The sequence below is a fragment of the Galendromus occidentalis genome, unplaced genomic scaffold (assembly GCF_000255335.2).
Source record: "Galendromus occidentalis unplaced genomic scaffold, Mocc_1.1 scf7180000077538, whole genome shotgun sequence".
In the NCBI taxonomy this organism is placed as follows: Eukaryota; Metazoa; Arthropoda; class Arachnida; order Mesostigmata; family Phytoseiidae; genus Galendromus; species Galendromus occidentalis.
In genome coordinates this window covers 461,344-481,335 of record NW_003805526.1, presented here as the reverse complement: position 1 = coordinate 481,335, position 19,992 = coordinate 461,344, and the positions used below count along the sequence as shown (strand labels likewise).

At 51.9% G+C, this 19,992-nt stretch overlaps 1 protein-coding gene across 1 annotated transcript in view; it reads right to left on the bottom strand.

The window, feature by feature from the left end:
- Positions 1-2,318: 2,318 nt before the first annotated feature.
- The window catches only part of LOC114828508 (uncharacterized), a 77,399-nt gene continuing 59,725 nt past the window's right edge, over positions 2,319-19,992 (bottom strand). Inside the window, 9 exon segments of the mRNA XM_029112927.1 lie at positions 2,319-2,649; positions 2,708-2,915; positions 3,294-3,571; positions 3,931-4,179; positions 4,345-4,738; positions 4,881-5,123; positions 5,269-5,459; positions 5,543-5,865; positions 6,351-6,611. Of these exon segments, the coding sequence (XP_028968760.1) occupies positions 2,319-2,649; positions 2,708-2,915; positions 3,294-3,571; positions 3,931-4,179; positions 4,345-4,738; positions 4,881-5,123; positions 5,269-5,459; positions 5,543-5,865; positions 6,351-6,611 (2,478 nt within the window).

Sequence of the window (19,992 nt, the reverse complement as noted above, 5' to 3'; positions counted from 1 at the left end):
TACCCATTTGGCTGCCGCAACTCGCATACGACGCTCATCGCTGACAAGTGCCTCAGGCCGCAGTGCCGAGCCAAGACCTCACAAATGTTTCGAAGTTAATGGGGAATCCCAAAGCTGCATAGCGTCAGATTCGAAGCACCGGTGGACTTTTGTTTTGTTTTGGTTGTCTGATGGCTTCCTCAGCGGCGCCTCTCTCAACATGGCTGAATGATCAACAGGTGATACCCGGGGCGGTGCATCTTTCTCAATCGCCCTCGAATCGGGAGCGAGCGGAACCGCTATCGAGCAGTCGATCCACGACTCTCGAACGTGGCAGAGGGGTTCATGGGCTGCTATTGTGGAATAATCTTCGGCCCTTTAGGCTTCCGTCGTATCTGGAGAGAGCAAATCTGGTTATTCGATGATTGCCATCGTCCCGGAACCAACTCCGGGCTTGTAGTTCCTGTCAGACTTGAGCACTCCTCAGTGTCGCATCTCAATGCTGGCTGTCCCTGAATGCGGACCCCGCGGAATTCAATGTCTTTCGTGTCGTATGATGAAAAAGTTATCATGGAACGTCCGGCCTAACTAATCGGAGGAGTCAAGATGTCTTAGTCTGATAGTCATAGGAAGGGACACGGCGGCCTGCATTCCGCTCGCGATCAGACGAACGTTCACCACCTTTCGGTTTCGTCTGGAGTATGTCCCCATGTGACGTTAACGACCGCACGAGGTCACGTCTTCCTCGATGATCCGCAGCGTTTCGGGTTCCCATCCATTGTGGTTCACCTCAGGTGGAATTCATTTCCTCCCGTCGACTCCTTGCCAGACAGAGAGAGCGCGTAATGCGTCTGGAAATTCCCCGCCTCATGGGTGACCCTGGCTGAGCCCCTCTCTGCCTCGGAGACCGACTGATAGGGACCCAGTGGAGGATAAACACCTCCCCGGTTCCCCTTCCTTGTTCGGATCGACCTGACTGAAACATTTCTGCGATTTGTATAACATCGGCCTCCTCGAGGCAGTATCCCCGAAGTCTCGGATATACTCTGCCTGTCGGCTCCGATCGTAGACACGTGGTCCCGTGGTTGTTGCCGATTATAATCATCTGAGAGAAACTGGCTTACGCTGTCGCGACGATGAAAGAAGCAGGCCGGTCATGACGATCGGGATATGGACGGCGGACGCCTCTCCAATGAGTCCACGAGAGTAACGACACGAGTCCCGATTCCCGATGCTCAGACAGAGGACCTGAGAGCCATCGTAGACCAACCATCTGTTGAAAAGTCGGGCATTCCTGAGATTCACTCACTGTCCCCGGACGCGGCAGATGCGTAAATAGGTACATTCAAAGATGAATGATCAGCGATTAGAACGTATCGATTTCATCGCCATGGCATCAACGTGTTGCCTTGACCCTGATTCTGGCGCATCCTCCCAATAACGAATGGCATCTTTGCAAGAGCGATCCGCTCAGCTTCTGTCCGTGCTGGGAATTCCTGGGGAAATGCCTGTTTCGGGACTCACCAAAATCGAAATCGTCACTCTTCCTAAACGCCGTGCCATCAAAGTCGGACCTCCCGGCTTCGCTCAGCTGTGTTTTGCAGACCTTGGAATCCGTCGCCTCAAGGGCTCTCGACTCTGCTCCACAGATGTGTTTGATGATTTCTGTTCCCCATGTTTCTGAGGAATTCGTGCTTCCATTCATCCTAATTTCAGCCCTGTCTTCGGTTCCCAATTCCACTATAGCTCGACTGCTTTGTTTTGACTTCCCCTGCCATTCGCGTGCACGGGAGAATACAGTGAATCAGCTACACGGACGAAGACCTTATGCGGAAGACTGAGAAAGAATTGGTGGTCTTCGGATTTCTCTCACGTCGAAATCGTCCCCCGACCGGGCGATCACTTCTGTCTGGAAACCGCACTCAACAAACGATGACGCATAGCGTCGCGACTCTCGAGATGGGTGTCCGAGAAGACTTTTCCTCCATTTCAGATGAGAAATTTATTTTTAGACATTTCAACACTGTATTCATTCAACATTTCCTTTGATTTCAGACACATATCCTGCAATCCCCATCTTCACTTCTGTTCACCTCGCCTGTGGTACTTTTTGGCGAAAAGGTTTCCTCAACATTTCGTTAAACTTTCCCTATCTACATATCCATCTGTACAATGTTTGCTCTCCATTTCAGATTTTGTTACTCTCTGGCACTATATACGACGACGATATCGCTACCTACAGAGGCAACGTTGAGGGATCGGTTCCCGTCGCGCGATGTGGGAACTTCGCCGCGTGAATCGGAAAGGATTTTCTCCTCCGAAAAACGACGAAGAAAAATCTATAGAGTGGTCGAGACAGTCCCATCCGATTCTTCTTTCTTGATCTGATCGATACGAGACTTGTCTGCAATCCGCACCAGATTCTTCTCCCTGAGAATGTCCTTTATGTCTCGGATATCCTTGACTTCTTTGATATCCTTCGTTGGTAGACCTCCACTCCCATTATTGTTGCCAAATATCGTCTGCGTAGGACTTGCGTTTGCCGAGGACGATGAGATCAGGAGGCTGCCGACGATTTGGGCTGTGGGTAGTGAGTTGCCGTTTCCTGAACTCACGGGACTGCTGAGACCCGATCCAGGACTCGGAAGCAATGATGGACTCACCAGACCTGTAAAGCGTCAGTGGCAATTTCACAGAGGCGGAACTCTCGGAAAATCAGAGTTCATATGACTCGTTCACATTGATCAAGTTTCACAGCTCACCGCTCTCGTCGGCTTCCTCGTTGCGTGGCGTCGTACAGCGACTCCCATTGTCTTCTGCTTCGGCCTGATCCTGGTATTGTGATCGATCACGGGAAAGAATCTCTCCGAGGGGCACAAGTTCGGGCTTCGCTTTGGAACCGGGTCGCCTGCCAGGCAGGAATCCATACTCGGATTCTGGAAAAACAGAGGTCAATCAGTAAACTCAATATCCAGTCCGACGGGTCTCTAGATTCCCTTCGTCGAGTGATTGCGACTCGTGCGGCGCTTGATGGCATATCCCGACCGTCATTCTCGAAGAGCGGTCCCGGGTTCCCGGATATGGGAGCCCTAACCAGGAGGAGGCACCCGAGCCAGCCTTGACCTGGGAGCGCAAGCTCTGATTCGATTCGGCCGTTAGAAAGGCGAAGCAGGGAGGCAGAGGAAAGGGTGGGGAGTCGACTATCTCTTATCCCAATTCACTGAGCATATTGTGTACACTTGTCGCGGCGGAGGAAAGAAATTTCTTTCCCCACTACTATTTGCCCATGTTCCCCTGCTTCTCGGGAGTCTTACCAGTTGTACTCATTGTGTCCGTCGGCGCTGAGCTCGGATATGGTTGTTCTCGACGTTTCTGCGCGCGTTCTCTTTTCCGCTTGATTTTCTCCTTGAGTTTCTCACGGTCCCGGTGAAGTTCGGGATTGAGGTTCGGATTTATCGGCCAGTGCGGGTTCTGCGGCAGCGTCTCCTGCATCTGAAGTCGGGTCTGCATCCGACGTGTCTTGTCCAAGTTGGCTAGAAGATGCATCATGTGATGCATGCTCTCATTGGCTTCTTCCACGGTGCGTTCGCGACTGCGTGAAGCAGAGAGAGAATTTGTCTTAGGGGTAGTGAAGAGATTGCAGAATGGGGCTCGCTGAGCATGAGCTGCTCGATATTCCACGAAAGGTAGACGACGGAAATCTGCCAGAGCGCCCAAGCGGATTGCGTGCCGCCAATTCGCGAACGAAGCATTCATCGAATCGCAACAGGACGTATCAGGCGATATTCATGAACATTCGTGATATGTTGCGGATCTCGATCGGTGACAAAGAATACAGTGTTTTTGCTCTTTTTTTTTCATATCAATCTCGATGAGCTGATCGAGCTACCCAGCCTACTGATGCGACAGCCATATTCGTTGCGCACTACGAGCACGTGCTCAAAAACACACCTATAACGCGGACTGTTACAGTTGGACGCAGGTGAATTAAAGTGTGCAGACTGCTGATCTCTGAGTGCGACAGCTACCCGGTGCGGTGGAGTCACTGCTGTCTGCGGGCCCGAACCCCCCATTGGTCGACGAGCATGCGGTCCCGCGATCGGCTCCGACGCCGGACACGGCGATTGTGTGCCCGGGGTTGACGGCAGAGAGTGCTCGTACTCTGCCACCGGTGTAACGCTTCGACTCTCGTCGCTGCTCCTGTCGAATGAAGAATTATTCAGAAACGAACCCGATTCCAGCTGGACCGTGCGATGGGTCCAATCATAATGCGCCTGATCATACGGAGTCCTCGCTCGCCTCCTCGAAGAGGTCATGGTAGAATCATATGTCATTCGAATGGTAAAATATTTCCTTTAAACTCACACGTCGTCCAACTGCTCCCTCGAGCTACCGCTCTGCTCTTGTACTGTTGGAATACTTTGCTGAAAATGACTCTGATACTGCTGGAAGCCGCCCCCGTGCGAACGACTTCGAGAGTGCTTGTAGGGATAAGCTGCGTTTGGGATCACGTTGAAACTCCCATTTTGACCGAGCTGATCCCTGGGCGGCACGGAGGGCTCCCGTTCTTCTAGTCGTTTTATCGCGGGATTGGAACAACTTCTATGCGGTCGGTAAAGATACGATTGTCCTACTGGAGACGCATGGGATGCCATTTGTTGGATACCGTTGTGTGCTATGTGGCCATTGACGAGAGGAGACGGAGATGGGGACGTTACCCTTCGAGGCATATCCATCATCGAATGAGATTCCGATACGCCTGCAAATGCATCGAGACAATAATTCCAGTGTCAAGTACGCCAGGTATCACGATATGTCTTCCATCGGCCCCGAGTCTGTAGATCTCGCAGGGCGACTCCGAGAGAGACTATGTGCACACTGGCCCACGCTCCTCTGCTCACCTCGTCCAAATCGACTCGGGCTGGCTGAACTCGATCTCTGTCGTAACCGGAGTACATCGATGGGTGTTCCATTGAAACGGGTCGCGTGCACTGGTAAGCCCTGTCCATGGCCTTGGAACGGTGTAACGTAAGGCACGTTTACGTAATTGTGTGAATACGCGGCGCGTGGTCCTCGCGAATACGTATGCACATCATCGTATATGTGATCGTAAAATCCGCCGTGCTGATGATAACAACATTTTCCTGCGAAATAACCAATATCGCCGCCTTATTTCCTCCGATCACTCGGATCATGCATTGAGGGGAGATCACCCTGATGAGGCTTCTAAGCAACAGCCTCCTCCTCCTGGAATCTTGAAGCCGCGACTAGACTCGAAAGGAAACGAACCATTGCAATGTTTGTTCAGATGCGAGTAGGAATTGGCTCGAGCCTGTTGCCTCATTATCGATTCGCACTCGAGTCGAACCATTTCGAGCTCCAATTTCAAGAGCGCCATTTCCCTTGCTAATGTCGAGTCAGCATTGTTCTCTTCCGACCCCGTCTCAGACGACTCGTTCGATAAGTAGGAGCTCCTGAAAGGGCGGAATAAATGATAGTAAAGCCCACCGCGATCCCAGCGGAATGATATAAGCCTTCAATGTTCTTCTAACAAGAATTTTACCTTCTCACGTGGTCTCTGTGGATTGGTATAGGCGGCTGAGAATTCAAAGCTCTCGGATCAAAACGTTGACTGCTGGATCTCTGGGGGGTCCCTTTCGGAGGGGCTATTTGGCTGGCGGAAGCTCGTCGCGGTACGCGACAGCCGATGGGTGAGGACGAAGCGCTCAGAGATAGTTGCTCTTGCAACGCCGGATGAAGAATCGACGGATACAACGGTTTCTGTTTGTGCACATTTGCGTACGTCAACTGATGTCGGGAGAAACTCTCATCACTCAACTCCCGACCAGAGCAGCGACCGATCCCGGAATCATTCGTATCCGATGACTGCGAAAGTAAAGGAGATTTTCAGCTTCAACCCGTGGAAAGTTCTCACGTGATAATGATATTGTCTCCGTTTCAGAGGGTCGACGTCCGCGTCACGTTGTCGTTGGGCGAGCTTTTGTAGACGATTCTCGGAGCCGAGAAGCGTACGCAGGTAGCACCAGTTCAGCGACCGGTCCGGGGGTCCCTCAACTTTTGATATCTTTCCCTCGCCGCAGCGGGAACCAATTGAAGGTTCCATGGTCAGCTTCGAGTGTTTCGGGCACGGAACATCGATCGCTGAAGAGCTGTCTCGGATTCATTTATCGAACGGCCTTATCGAGCTCGGAGCGACTTCGCCCTGCCCCACGATCAAGATTTCGAGACAGTCGAGCCACAAAGAGGCGGGCTTAGAGAACACCCGTCGGTCGAAATTTCACGGACAATGGTTTGCTTTGAATCGATAATGTCGAGTGGGAAATCTACACCGGATACCTGGGGATACTTACTCTTTGAACGTAGAGCATCGAACGCTTTCGATCCACGATTGCCCGCCGGCTCATTTCCGATGCCTGATCGATGCTGACATATTGAGGACTACTGGCTCCCGTGTCCGTCAGCGGTGGACTTGACTTGAAGCGTGCCGTTTCTATACAGTGTGGTCTCGGTCCCGCCGTGATGGCTCCATTCGCACTCTGACCATTGACAGCGAGGTACTTGAATCCATTGGTGCCATAATAGCCGCTGGAGATGTAAGAACGGGCCGTTCGCTGAAACAATGCAGAGAAGAACCGTGTCTGAGTTTCATTGAAGAGATTTGAGCTTCCGAACATAGATGAGGACCCATGGTCTGGAGCTGCTCAGAGTACTCTTCGCTGTACCCCCGAAATTTCGACATTCCCCATCGCAAACATGCTATCCAAGAACAGCGGAGCGATTCATACGTCGTCTCAATCAGAGAGGAAACATATTCCGCTCCAGTCTACGGTTCGACTCCTTTAAGGAAGTAGTCATTTATGGGTCCAAGTGACGATTCCGGATGCTAACGAAGATGAATCGCGGTGTCTCGGGCTGGAACTCAGGGCGTCAAGTTGTTCCCAGGATGATGCGGAGTCGGGGCCATATTGCTCGGATTATACCGACCCCTACACTTCGTGCTGCCGCCATCACCGTTCGACCTTGGAAAAGTTTCTGCTATGGCATATGTAGTGCATGATTTTTTTAGCCCGTGTCAAACAAAGTTACGGATATCTTCCGCGGGTGCAAGGCGAGCTAGTCCCAAAATGAGGTTGCCGGTTGGCTGCTCAACTCGGGGCCGCTGTGGTCGGCTGCTTCTCGTCAAATCTCGCAATTTGTTCCTCTACGATAGGTGTCAGAGCTGGGCCTAAACTCCGAGTTGATAATCGGATTACTCGCCTCTCTTCCGCACATGATTTCAAATAGCTACTTTGATCTGACAGACCACTCGGGCTACAGGCTGCGAACCGCGAGATGGATGAAAACGAATGAATTCCAATGGCTCACCGATCGCTGAGACATGCCGAGTCCCGCGCTTGTCGGTTGCGGGCGAGGAAAATCTCGAGTATTGAGCCTTGCTGGAACTTACTCCGCTCTACCATCTGCTGCACCTGAGAACGCGTGAGAACGTGAGCAACGAGAAATGGATCGCACGTGCGTCTTCGAGCACCCGGTTTCACGCACTTCGGAACCACCACAACCGCTTGCGGCGTCCGGTCTAAGTGGTATAGCCGTAGTCGCCACTCCCGGGCAGCTCCTTTCCCGGAGTCTTTCCTCGAAAGGGAGAAACTTCTCTCCAGATCCGAGGAGACGACGATCCTACGAGTTTTGGGGGCTTCGCGTAGTTGAGCGACGGAACGGAAACCCCGACTCAATCCCTGTTGACTCCGATATTCTCGAGAGCAATCGGAATAGACGAAGTTCGAACCCTGGATTCCGCGGCCCGTGTACATCAACCAACACAAAGGGGGCTCGGACTCGACCGGTGTTGGTATTTACTCTCAAACTCTGGAGGGCTCCGCTCCTCCGAGACGGGGAGCTCTGACGTGATTCGAGAACGATCGATGTTTGCAACACGGATCCCTACCAGCGAAACCCGAGTTTCACTCAGAATCTCGCCGCCAGCGCCGAGTCGTAGGTAGTTGCGAAGTTGACACCTGCCGCTCATTTTCCGCTGACGGTCATCAGGCTCCGAATTCGAGCAAGTGTCAGAATTCTCTCGGAGAGCAGAACTAATTTCGGTCGTCGAGTAAGTATGCCCCAAATTACGTCTTTTGAGCGCTTTCCCGCAGAGCGTGTTGGCAACTTTGAAAAGCCTCAACATCTCAAAGCACTCAAACACGCCTCCCGAGCTGACGCGTTTCTCCGTTGCGCCACGACTCTAGCTCCTGCCGCTGCAGCGAGCGACATTTCTCACTCTCAGTCAGAGTTGTTTCACCCTGCGGGAGACTCGTCTCCGGGAATCAAATTGTTCTGGTGAGATACCGGACAGCATCCTTGAGAACTCGGTGCAGATTGAAGTCTCTTTGAGGGAAACCCCCACCATATTTCGAACGGGTATGCTAGGATTCCTGGGGCTGAGTTCCATTCCACTCGTCGGGAGAACAATTTCAACGCAGGGTCTTGAATTCGTCTCAAGAGTCCCATATGACAAGCTGACTAATATGTTGTTCCTTCTTCGTGGCAAATGTGGCAGCTTGCCGTGGCAGCCTACTCCTGGGCCTCCGTGAAGTTTCAACAGCGGAACCATTTTGTCATAAACTCGCAGACTGAACTCGACCGGCAGGCTTGCTGGTTAGCTCGGGTGCTAACTCTGCCATAACCATCCGCAATCATGCTCAGCTGAACCCTTAGCGCTCGTTCCTCTTCTGATCCCCCGCTTATTTCCAAAAAACTTTTATTTGGCTCTCGCTTCGGGGTCGAAATGACACGTCCTCTGCCTGCTCAGAGTCCACAAGACCTAACGGGAAGCGACGCGGAAAAACACGTAAAGCTCCAACATATCTTGGTAGCTTTTCGGGGGAGCGAAGAAGCTCGCCGCAACGACACCGGCGACACGAATGACGCTATAGCTCCTTCCTCGTTCCTCTCTGCGCTCGTTGCCCACCCTCTACGACCAGATCTCTAATCCCGGAATCGTCTGATGGCGCCTCGTTTTTATTGCCACCGCAACTATTGTCCAACTTGTCGCGAAGAAGGCGATCTTTCTCCTCCTTGTCGCATCGGAAACTCGAGTCCATCGTAGTCTGGAAATCCTCGGGCGACAGGGGTGCATCCGGATTTGATGGCCAGATATGAAAGTACGACAATAGAGAAAGTGGAGAGAACCAGGGGGGAATTCCCAAGAAATGATTCAAGATCTCGAAAACGCTCGGATCACGTTGACATGCCGCTGAACAGCCTGTCGGAGGGAATTCAGAGTTCTCGCTCGCGTGATTTGCGTGCCTTCGAATTTTCAGTCGCTGCTCGGAACGGTGCTCCATTCTCGAAGACACTCCCCGACCTACAATTGCAGCTTGCTACGATGCGCTCCGAAGTGATTTTTTTTTGTATTTGCTCACTGTGTTCCTTTGTTTCATCGGAAACCATACCGGGCCCGCCAGTGGGCAGAGAGAAAGCTCCTGTGCTCTCGAAAGCCTCTCAGAACTCTGGTACCGACGAAGGAAACTTCGAACAAGAGGAGAACAATCATCCTCCCCATCAAAGCGGAGCCTACAGCCAGTATCCGAGCCCGCAGACCAACTATCCCAAGCCGGTCAACTACAACAACCAGGGACATAACCAACAGAACTCAAACAATCAAAACAATCACTTCAACAACGGTAACCAGAATAATCGGGTTCATTTCTATCTGCGAGTGCCTCCCCCCGAGTTGAGAGATTCTTCGAGCTGCGAGGTCTACGAGGACGTCGTCATCGACGAAGATTCCTGTCTGGTGCATTGCATGCTTAACGGTCGACTGGGCGCCGTCTTCTTGAGAGATCAAGTGCGTCGCACTTTACAGCGTTGTCTCGGACCCAGTCATGCGTGTGGTTTGTGCAGAATCAATACGACTAATACCATGGTCTCAAGTTTGGGTAAGCTCCATATTCTGAACTTTGGGCCTCGTGAGGCTATACGGTCGTAAACTTGTTGGCAGCTTTCATCGCTCGGATATTTATCAGAATCATCCTCGGGAATGCGTCGACATCATTCCGGCGAAGGCTCCCGTCGCTGTCCGAATTCTAGAGTTTTGCTCGAATGTCAAACGCTAATCCTAATCGCTATGCCTCCCTGCGGATTCCAATATAAGGTCGATGTCACGAGGGGTGTCAATGCCGTCCATTTCAACAACTCGAGCTCCATCGGATCGACGACGACATGAAAGAATGCGCCACGATCAAGCACTTCAAGTACCTCCCGCTACGGAAACCTATTCCCGATAACGCGGGACAAGATATCGAAGTCTTCTTCCCGCCGGAACAGTCTCGCAACCCGCAGCTCTGCGAGCCTTACGAGAGTCTCAGCCTCACTGTGAGCCCCGGAGATGAGCTTGTGACGCTGTACCAATGTCAGTGAGTATGAGCGCCCGCAGTTTTACATACTCGTAGTCGACCGCGAGGAACCGACTTTCGCAGAACGGGAATAGCCATCATGATCCAACAGCGAATTTCTCGTTTTCCGTACGACCGCACGGAATTTTCGTCTCCTTCGCACAGTAACCGTGTGAGTGTCTCTCCCTCTCGCGCATTCCAGATCGTTCTGTGTGATCCAAGGTTCGATTGGACTCCTGAACTTCCGGTCCAGTCCCAGGATTATCGGGCCGAATAATAATTTCCGCTGCATTGGAATTTATGACCGACCGTACTCGAGAAACGCTCAGCTCGTTGGAGCTTACGAGGTATGAATACGAACCCCAGTCAGAGCATACTGCTTTGTGTACTCAGATTTCTCGTTTTTAATTAAATGGATCCCCAGTCCCTGCAAGGAACATGCGGAGGTGGCTTTTGCACGACCGAGGCAGGCCCGTACCCCAGCTCTCAGAACAATGTGTTCAATCCTGCTCTTCTGACTCGAAATAGCACCAAATCTCAAGTCGTCGTCTCGAATCATCGGTGAGCGAGGAGCTGCGATATGCTCCCAGGAATATACGTCGAATCAGATTCCAACTTTTCGTCTCTCCCGAAGTTCCCCCGCGACGCAGTTTCCTGTCCCGTGAACGATCGAACGAATGCTCCATTTATATGGTTTGCAGGTCGTCCCTCCCCCCGGCAACGATGTCATTGCAGTCGCAGACCTCACGCCGCACAAACGTGAAAAGCGGCTGAGCTCCAAAGGATTCAACGTGGAGCAGAAACATGGGAGGATGTCTGGTAGTTGTTCCCGTGCAATAAACAAGTTGAGATCCGAGCCGAGCCTACATTCCTTGATCTTCGGAAACATGAACTCGATCGAGACCGGGGCCAAAATTTCCTTTAGTCGTGTTCCTCGACAAGGAGCAGTGCGGAAGCCGAAAGAAGCGGCTTGGTCAAGTCCGAAACGGATGTCCGAGCGTCTGAAACTTGGAACAGAAGCGCCCTGTTGAAGTTATCGTCACACACGATTCCGTCCTGCAGCAGCAAGCAGATCCGTCTGTCTGCGGAGGATTCTGAGGCCGCCAAATTGGCCCCGTGAACCCCGAGCGGAAGTTCAACCGCTGATTACTTCCGTTGAAGCCTTCTACTTTGTCTGACTCGGCTACCCTCTGTCCCGAGAGACTTGGAAATTTCAGACGAGCCGACAAGAGAGTCTGAATCGTTCGTGACATCTCCGCATGGCGTGGCTGGAAACGTCACGCGATTTCTGAAGTCGCAAATGTGAGTCGCAGTTATGATCAATGCGTTTCGACTTGTTGCATTTCCCAGAAGCAAAACTGCCCATTCCAAGATCCTGACCTGATTTCTGCGTGAATCATTGTCACCTGTCAACGAAACGCAAGCGGCTCAGTGAAGCGAATCGTCTTCTTTCTGAGCGGATCAAGGGGATTTCAATCGTGATGGCTATCTGACTTTTCGTCTGAGGACATGGAAGGGAGCGTTTCGCGGCCGCTCGCGTCCGAAAAGGATAAATACCGGTGCCTGTCCGAAGACAGAGCGCATTGTCGCATCTGCGTTTTCCTGAGACGAGCGAACCATGAACGCCCTCAGCTGGCTCGTTTCATTCACCGTCATCGGCCTGCTCCTCTTGAATTCCGAAGTCGATGCCTGGCATAAGCACAAGCACATCAAAAAGCACATCAAGCTCTACAAGGGATACAAGTTCTTCAAAAAAGCCAAATTCGTCCCCATCATCGTCCCTGTCCCTATAAAACATAAGGGATACTGGTAGGCGACGCCACCATTCGGAGAAACCGCTGGATGGGAGGAAAGATTCTCCTTATATCATACTAGGTGCCCAGAGCTGAAATTAAGATAATAAATCTTTTGAAAAGCCTCCGGTGTCCTAATTAAGGGTAGAGTAGAAATAACTCTCGACGAGACTCGCCCGGCGACGATCTCACAATCTTCCGATCGAGTGGTTTTCCTAGCGACCGACTTGACAGGCAGTCGGATCCAGAATTTCGCCCAGTCTCCTTCCCTTGTGGCGTTCCGTCGTCTCCACCCATCTCAAACAGCCTACCTCGAGTTTCGGTTATGCCCAAACACCTCACGGCCGATGTCTCCCGCAGTTACGCCTGAGCGGGTCTGAGTGAGAGGTGGGCGCACCGTTCGACTACGACGGTGCTGGCGGCGGCGGAGTTTCTCCGACTTGTATGAAAGTCTCTGACTTCGATAGGACGATATGGAAACAGCTGTGAGTGGTGCGGCGCGGTGCGATGTGGCTTGTGGGGAGCTAGCGAGTCAACGAGTCAACCGAGCCTGCGCACCTCGGCGGAGAGACGTGCTCGCGGACGGAGCGAGTCTCATTCCAAATTGGGAACCACTCAATGGAATTTTAAAGCCCTCACCAAATAAGCCGGCAGAGCCATTCAAGGACCGCAACAGTCGAATGGAGCTCAACTTTTCGCCGCGGAGTTTGCGCGCAGCGGTGGAAACCGTATACCGTTCGGAGCGGGCGAGAGACGAAGCGATGACCGAAGAAAAAATATTACGAGAGATCGATGGCTGGAAAATCGTCGCCTAGCCGGGCACCGCAGAGGTTCGCTCCATCGCGGGATTTCTCTCAAGGAGTGATCTCGGTATGCAGAGCAATCATTAAACTGTTCTCGGCACTCGTCTTTCACCATTAGCTGGCCGTGCTGCTGATGGAGCAGCTGAAATTCAACTCCAACTTTTCCCCTGTCCGAGTTTGTCTTTCTCACTTTTCAGCGAATCATTTATTCCGTTCTCCCTCGGCAAACTCCCCCTCGGTCTCTTGCGACCAGCGGGTATCGGAGTTCAGGATATCGATAGTTTCTCGCGGAACCTACGCGGGTTGCCACTTGGATTACGACGTTCCCTGCCTAGTTTCGATCCCGTGAATTTTCTCCCTTCGCAATCTAGCGCTGAAGATGTTTCCACATGGCGATCGATTCTTCCCGCGCCGGCCCATCGGGATCGAAGCCCCTCGTGCCCCTCCCCCGCTTTTCACGTGAGATTCATGAATATCCGCTTGATAGAGTTCCGGGCAGAGCAGTTTCCATACTCCGGCTGAGAGCATCAATTTAGCGCGCTGGAGAAACGAGGTCGTCGGCTATGCTTCTTCCACAGAGACTTCGATCGCGTCGACGGTGGCGACCGTGGAGCTTGGTAGGGCGATACGTCGGAGCCAATGGCGCGGAAATCCTATTGGTTAACCGCGAGCATAGGCTGCCGATATGGGTTTTCGTCCGGAAATAAGACGGAGAAATGAAGCCCTAACAGCCAACCCGAAAGCCCCACAAATATTAGACCAAGAGCTTCTATTCAGATCAAATCAAGAGACACTGTCTTCCGATTTATACGGAGCGAAACGAGCGGTAGGAGGAAGAGAACGACCTAGATAATGGCGAATACTGTTTTGGGGTCGATTCCATTTCCATGAATGGCAACACCGTTCCTCGAACAAGCGCCAGGTTTCTCGAAGAATCGGGCTCTGTCCTCGAGAGGCTGCTCGCAGAAAGGCGATGTCAGCTGCGTGGGAGCCGGACCTCGAGCCGGACGAATTCTTTCCAGACGTTGTCTCTTCAACGTCTCTTCGCATTGGCCTCGAGAATTCTGCACGCGACGAAATTCGAGAGAAAGCCGCGGACTCCCTGACTGAATGATCGGCGGGTAGACCAGACGGGCTTGCGGATAGACGCTGGCTGGCTCCCGAAGTAAAGTCATTTCCTCTCCTCGGATGTCGGCAGCCCAGGGAACATTCCAATAAGAAGTCCCTCGCGGAACGACTGGTCCCCAGCCAGCCTCCGTGGCCGTTCCCTTACTTCGTACCTCACACGGTCTGAATCCCACATCGCGCGCCCCGACCGATGCTTCGCTTTGAATGAATCCACTGAATCTTTCCAGGCGCCGCCGGTGTCAAGTCGAACATCATTGGCTCTTGGAGTTATTTCTGACATTCCTGTCTCTTCGAGTCGGTTACAATCTCGATCCAATTTCAGGCTTCTGAAGTCAGTGTCTGGCTGCGGTAATCCCTCTGCGTCCTAACGACGTTCTCTCTCCTTTCCTTCGTGGAGTTCCCGACCGTGTTCCTTTCCAGATATAAATTTTCGAGGCCTAATAAATTACTGGGAATTCTTTCCGTTCGGCGGGGCGCTCGTTCCGATCGAAAAAAAAACATAAAAGTCTGCACTAAGAGAGCAAGCGGGGACCTATCCGAAGGTTTCCCAGACGTTCGGAGAAATAAGAATCGACGTACGGCTGAACAATCACAGTCAGGTGGAGAGAATGATTTAATTTCCAATAGCGAAGAAATTCCTCTCTATGAGTCCCTGTATCCCCGCCGCGTGCTCCCCAAACCACGAAACCGCTCGAGATTGCTCCTCTCTTGTGGTTTTTCTCCGCGTTCCGGAGCGTGCGTGGCAGTTGCCCAGGACAACGACAACGATTCAGAGCAAATAGTGCACAATCTCGGTATACGACCGCCACCAGCGGCAGCATCAGCGAAACAACTCGAGGTCTCCGTATTCTCAGAAAGAGGAGTCCGTCTCGCCCCCGAAACGATTCTCCTCCTCGCAGGCAGCGGTGGCTTGAGCATTCTTTGAATGGCTCTTCTTCCGGTAGAGACGAAAACGATGATGAAAAATTCTTCTTGTTTCGTCCCGCTCGAAAATTGGTCTGTTGAAGTATCGTTCACCGCTAGCCCAGAGTCTGGGACGACTTGCCAAATTCGCCGATCCCTAAGGATAGTGCCTTCTCAAGAGTATTCATGCGGTTGCTGGGGGCATTTTCTCGCTATCCGCGCCGAGATGGAACACGCCCCGGGTTGCCTCTGTGGATGTCGATCAAGAGACAATCCGACTTCGGGCCAGCTCAGAGAAAATAAACGTGTGCGGGCGGCAACGAGGGCATGAAGAAGCTACAGACGTCTGGGTGAGTTTTTGTTGTTGATACACGGACCGAACTGCCACAAACAAGTCCAGCTACAAGCTGTCTCGCCATGGCAACATCTGCCGGTGTCTGAGTGACTGAGTGAATCGCTCGCTCGCTATTTCGCTCGGAGAATGAAGCGAACAAGACACATCTTGGCCGTCCCGGCCTCCCGGCAGTCCCGGGAGAATTCGTTTGAAGTCATTATTGGTACTCTTCAATCTGTGCTCAACCTCGACCCTACTTGAGGGCCGTGTCGGTCTAGGGGCTCCAGACTTCCGCATCGACGCGATTGGCTCAATCAGCGCTCTGATTCAACCAGTTGTGGATGAGAGATGTTCCCACAAAGGGAGACTGCTTGCCTTTGCTGTTGCCATGATTGGGCGAAACTTTATTTTGTACAAATCGATTCATTATTCTCTTGATTGATCACAGGAGCCATTCCCTCGGGGAGGAATCCGCTTTATTGGTCGGCTGCTCACCTCGAATCGCTAAAATATATTTTGGCTTCCCCCGGAGTTTCCCTGGTCGATACCGTGATATCTTAGGAGAATGTGAGCTTGCAGAAGAAGCCGAAACAGAAATTACCTTTCGCGCATATTCGGCTTCTGTGCTGTCTTCGCTTGCCTGACCATAAAGATAATCCGAAGCAGAATCAAGCGGCGAGGCGCTTTCGTTTTGACGGGTTGTGTAATGTCAACATAACCTTTTCCGTCAGAATGACAAGCGTCAAGGCGCTCTTGACACTTGGTCGTCATCGGTCCCGTAATCCATGGGGCAATCTTCAGCAATTTGGGTCTTTTCTGTGATAGCTTCCATCGTTGGCGATCTGGGCGAAAATGAACGAAAGCATAGAGGCATAAGAAAGTGACGTTTTCCCCATGGGAACGAAAAGAGAAAAAATACAAACGAGAGTGCAAATATCCGATATAAGCACTCTTGGTTGGCAATGGAGCCCAAGAGTACAGCGGATCTAGAGCGGCATTGAAAGCAAACGGAGGAATGTTTCTTCCTCAAGGACGAGCCGAACTCTGAACGCGGTTCCGACGCTGACGTCGTTGCTGATATCGACGACGGCTTAGTCTCAATCGTTCACGTCTCCGTAACCGCTTCGAAACTTCGAGATGTTGTCACTTCACTCGATTCTCGTGTCCAGTATGCTCGTTTTTCTCGTCATTGGTTGGGTGTGCGTCCCTGAGATGGCGGGCAAATGGCATCACAAGTACATTTATAAACATAAATTGAAAGAGTTTTTCAAAAAACACAAGCTCATTCGTCTTGTGTTCCCCATCATCATCAAGAAGAGCCATCATCATCATAATCACCAAAAAATGTCCAGCTTCAAGGTCGCCAAATGGTGAAGATTATTCCCAAGAAGTCCGATGCGATCTCGCTTCATTGAGAGCGTCGAGCCTGCTGCTTTCGGAGCGATGCACTTCGGTGGACTTTACGTATCAACCCTGGTCTTCGAAGGTTTCATAGAAACTTTAAGGGGGCAGGTGGGAGGGACGGACGAGCCGGGCTCCCTCCCGGTTCCTTGCGCTTTCGGTGTCACGTATGCATTTGTTCACATTTTTATTGCGAGCTGAATAATAAAATCTCGGGTCTGTTCCGCGGGAGCTCTTCATGAGGGTTGTAGGGGTGGGAGTCTGGGGGAGCCTTTAAAGCAGAAGAAAGACCACTCCCTAAGGACAGACACGTAGATGTGATGGCTCGTGTCTCGGATATGAAGAGGAGTTCTTGGTCGTCGTCCTCGCCGCCGCCGTCGACGGCGGAGCCGCGCCACTGCCCAGCAGAATAGGCAGCCAGGAGCGAACTAGCCTCACAAGCCCCCCAACAAGAGAGCAGAGCAGGACTGCTTGTCCTTCCGACCATCATAAAGAGAATGACCTCTAGTTTCCTCCATTTTTCGCCCCGATGCCGACGCTCCGCCACGGTAGACACGGTCGCTGTATCTCGACAGTGCATTGTACTCGGATTCCCGGGGATTTCCCGACTCATCTCCGCGTCACGAACATACAGCGTGCGAAATTCCGTTCCGGAAATATTCCTGGAACGACCGTGTAATTGGCTTCCACGAGGAATGAATGTTCTTCGTTAAGCTTTTTGTGCATTTGCTAACCGGGCGGGGAAATGCGATTCATTCTGGAAACATCCTTGGATCTCGGAGAAATCAAGCGTGGTGCAGATTATCCCCGGTGGGCTGATTCGTGTAGCTTATCGTGATATCTCGGACGTGGGTCCTCCTTTCCAGGCGGCCAGTGGCCAAGAAGGGGGAAGGCCGATTGCGACGAGTATAGTCTCGCCAAGCGATGGGTCTGCGTAAGATTATGGTCTCGCATCAGGCACAGGGAACATCTATCTCGGTCCTAGAAATCATTCAGTTTGTTTAGCGAACGAGCTCCTCGTGTCAATTCTCATTTACGAACTCGGTCTCCTGGGTCACATCAAGCGCCACCGCTGATCTCGCAGTATACACAACGGGGATCTATTTGGATTCGTTTTTGGCAATGATAAGCGATGTGTGTGAAGGGTATCCCGCGTACTGGGGGATGTCGACCGAAAGTCGATCGGGGGAAACTCGCGGGGAAGGAGAGCTAAGCACCTGCTGTCCGCGGGACTTCCTTAGATCAACATTACGTCTGCGGACCGCAACGACTCCCATGGCACTCGCTGATCACTACAGGAACGACTTTGCAACCATAGGTTGTGGCCATGTCACAATGTATTGATTATAATCCAGCAACGACGCGACGAAAAGGACCAAGGCAGGTACCATTCAGTCTTTCCCTATGGAGTTGTTCACTGACGCTATCCGTATTTTCTCGTCGTTCGCTCGCTTCAAGGGATGTGAACGAGAATACATAATTTCGGGAGGAACTCCATCGACAGCAAATCGAGATGGGTCCAATGCGAGAGTATGTTCCTCTGTACGATGGCACGAATTGAATGCTTGCCCTATAATGAATAGTAATCGTAAAGTGTATGCTCGCAAGGATCTCAGTAGCGGACGGTCCCGACGATCGGAAAGCGGTCATTTCCATAAAATTTCAAAGTTGTGGTGCTCTTCTCGCGGAGCGCACTAAAACCTTGAACTCATCAAAGTATCGTTACGCTATCTGGGGCTCGTCGAACATGCGGGGCTCAGGCTTTTCCGCCGAGCGGACACGAGCGAGCGAACGAGCGGTTTGCTTCTGCAACCGTCCGCCGGCTGACTGCTCCGCGCGCTGTGCTGATAGCCTTAACCACGATCGAGCGAGCGGAAGAATGCCTTCATATGCCCGAAGGATCCTCAATTTCCGGCCTGGCGCTCCTCCATCTTTCGTTTGGCTTTTCTGACTCGACGTCGAAAAATATTCACCTGGAAAGAAAATGAGGAACATGTGGTACAAGGATCGAGAACGCATATCTCACGATTTTCAGAGAAATCTCAATAACGTATCGAGCTGGTCTCGCCAGGAACTCAATCGCGTAATAGGCTCTGCGCGTCCCAGACTTGAACAGGACGTCAGCCTCACGGTAAAGGCTCGGGCATCGCTCTGAGCAGCGGTAAGATTTCCGTACGCGATCCTCATACCGAAAAATCCAGACGAGAGCTGCAGGAAAATTTGGTATTCCATCTGAGCCAGAGATCTCATTTGGATCTCTCCTCTCGCCGAACGTACGCAAATCAGTCGCTGCCGACATCAGACCGCGGAATGAAAGTGGGATGGCTTAATTTCATGTCGGCGTGCTTCCGCATGAGAGCGTGTCTTGTAGATTGTAGATAATGGTCACCTGTGGGAGACAGCACACAGCGAAAGCAGGAGAGAGCGATGGGCGAAACGCCATGTATCCGAGCCAAGAAACAGTTTGCGTGAAGGGAACCCGTCATTACAGGACAATGGCAACGCAGCAGCATCCTTGACCCGAGCCAATAACCAATAATGACTGACAATGGGTGAGACTGCCACGAGGAACGCAGCGCAATCCGATCTATGATAGTCGCCCGACTTCGGTAGTCGCGACGCGGTAATTCGAGCCCTGATGGAGATTCAGTCAGCGTTCAACCGATCGTTTCTTTCGGATCCGCGATATATTCATGGAATTTCTCCGCGTGTCCCGAGAGTCGACCTCAATCCGTAACTCATGGACGCCTTAGTGGTTCAGAAGGAAATCGGAAGTCTTCACTACCGTCACTCATCCTATCAGACTCGAGTCGACTGGGGAAAGAGCTCGGTCGCGATTAGGTCTAGAGAGCTCAGTACCGGTGGGCTGTGGTGGCGAAGTTTGTATGAAGGTTTTAGTTGCTTAGCGAAGTGGCCGTTTATCTCTCATTTATTCCCCCCACCCCAGCGGCAACGGGAAACTCTCCGTGCCGATTTCCTTATTCCTCGACTGAGCATCGACGAGGGTATATCGCGCAGCGCTCAGATTCGCACGGAGCTGGATCTTAGAAACGATATCAATGACGCAGCTTTGGGAATTTATGACGGTGATTTTTCCTCGATCATATTAGTTCGATGCTCACAGACACAAATCGGTTGAGCCATAAATTCCGTATATTGCGAAGACCATGGGTTGGTAGGCAACACGGCTAGGAGTCAGAAAAACGCAGCTAATCAGTATAGCTTTTTATGCACATCAA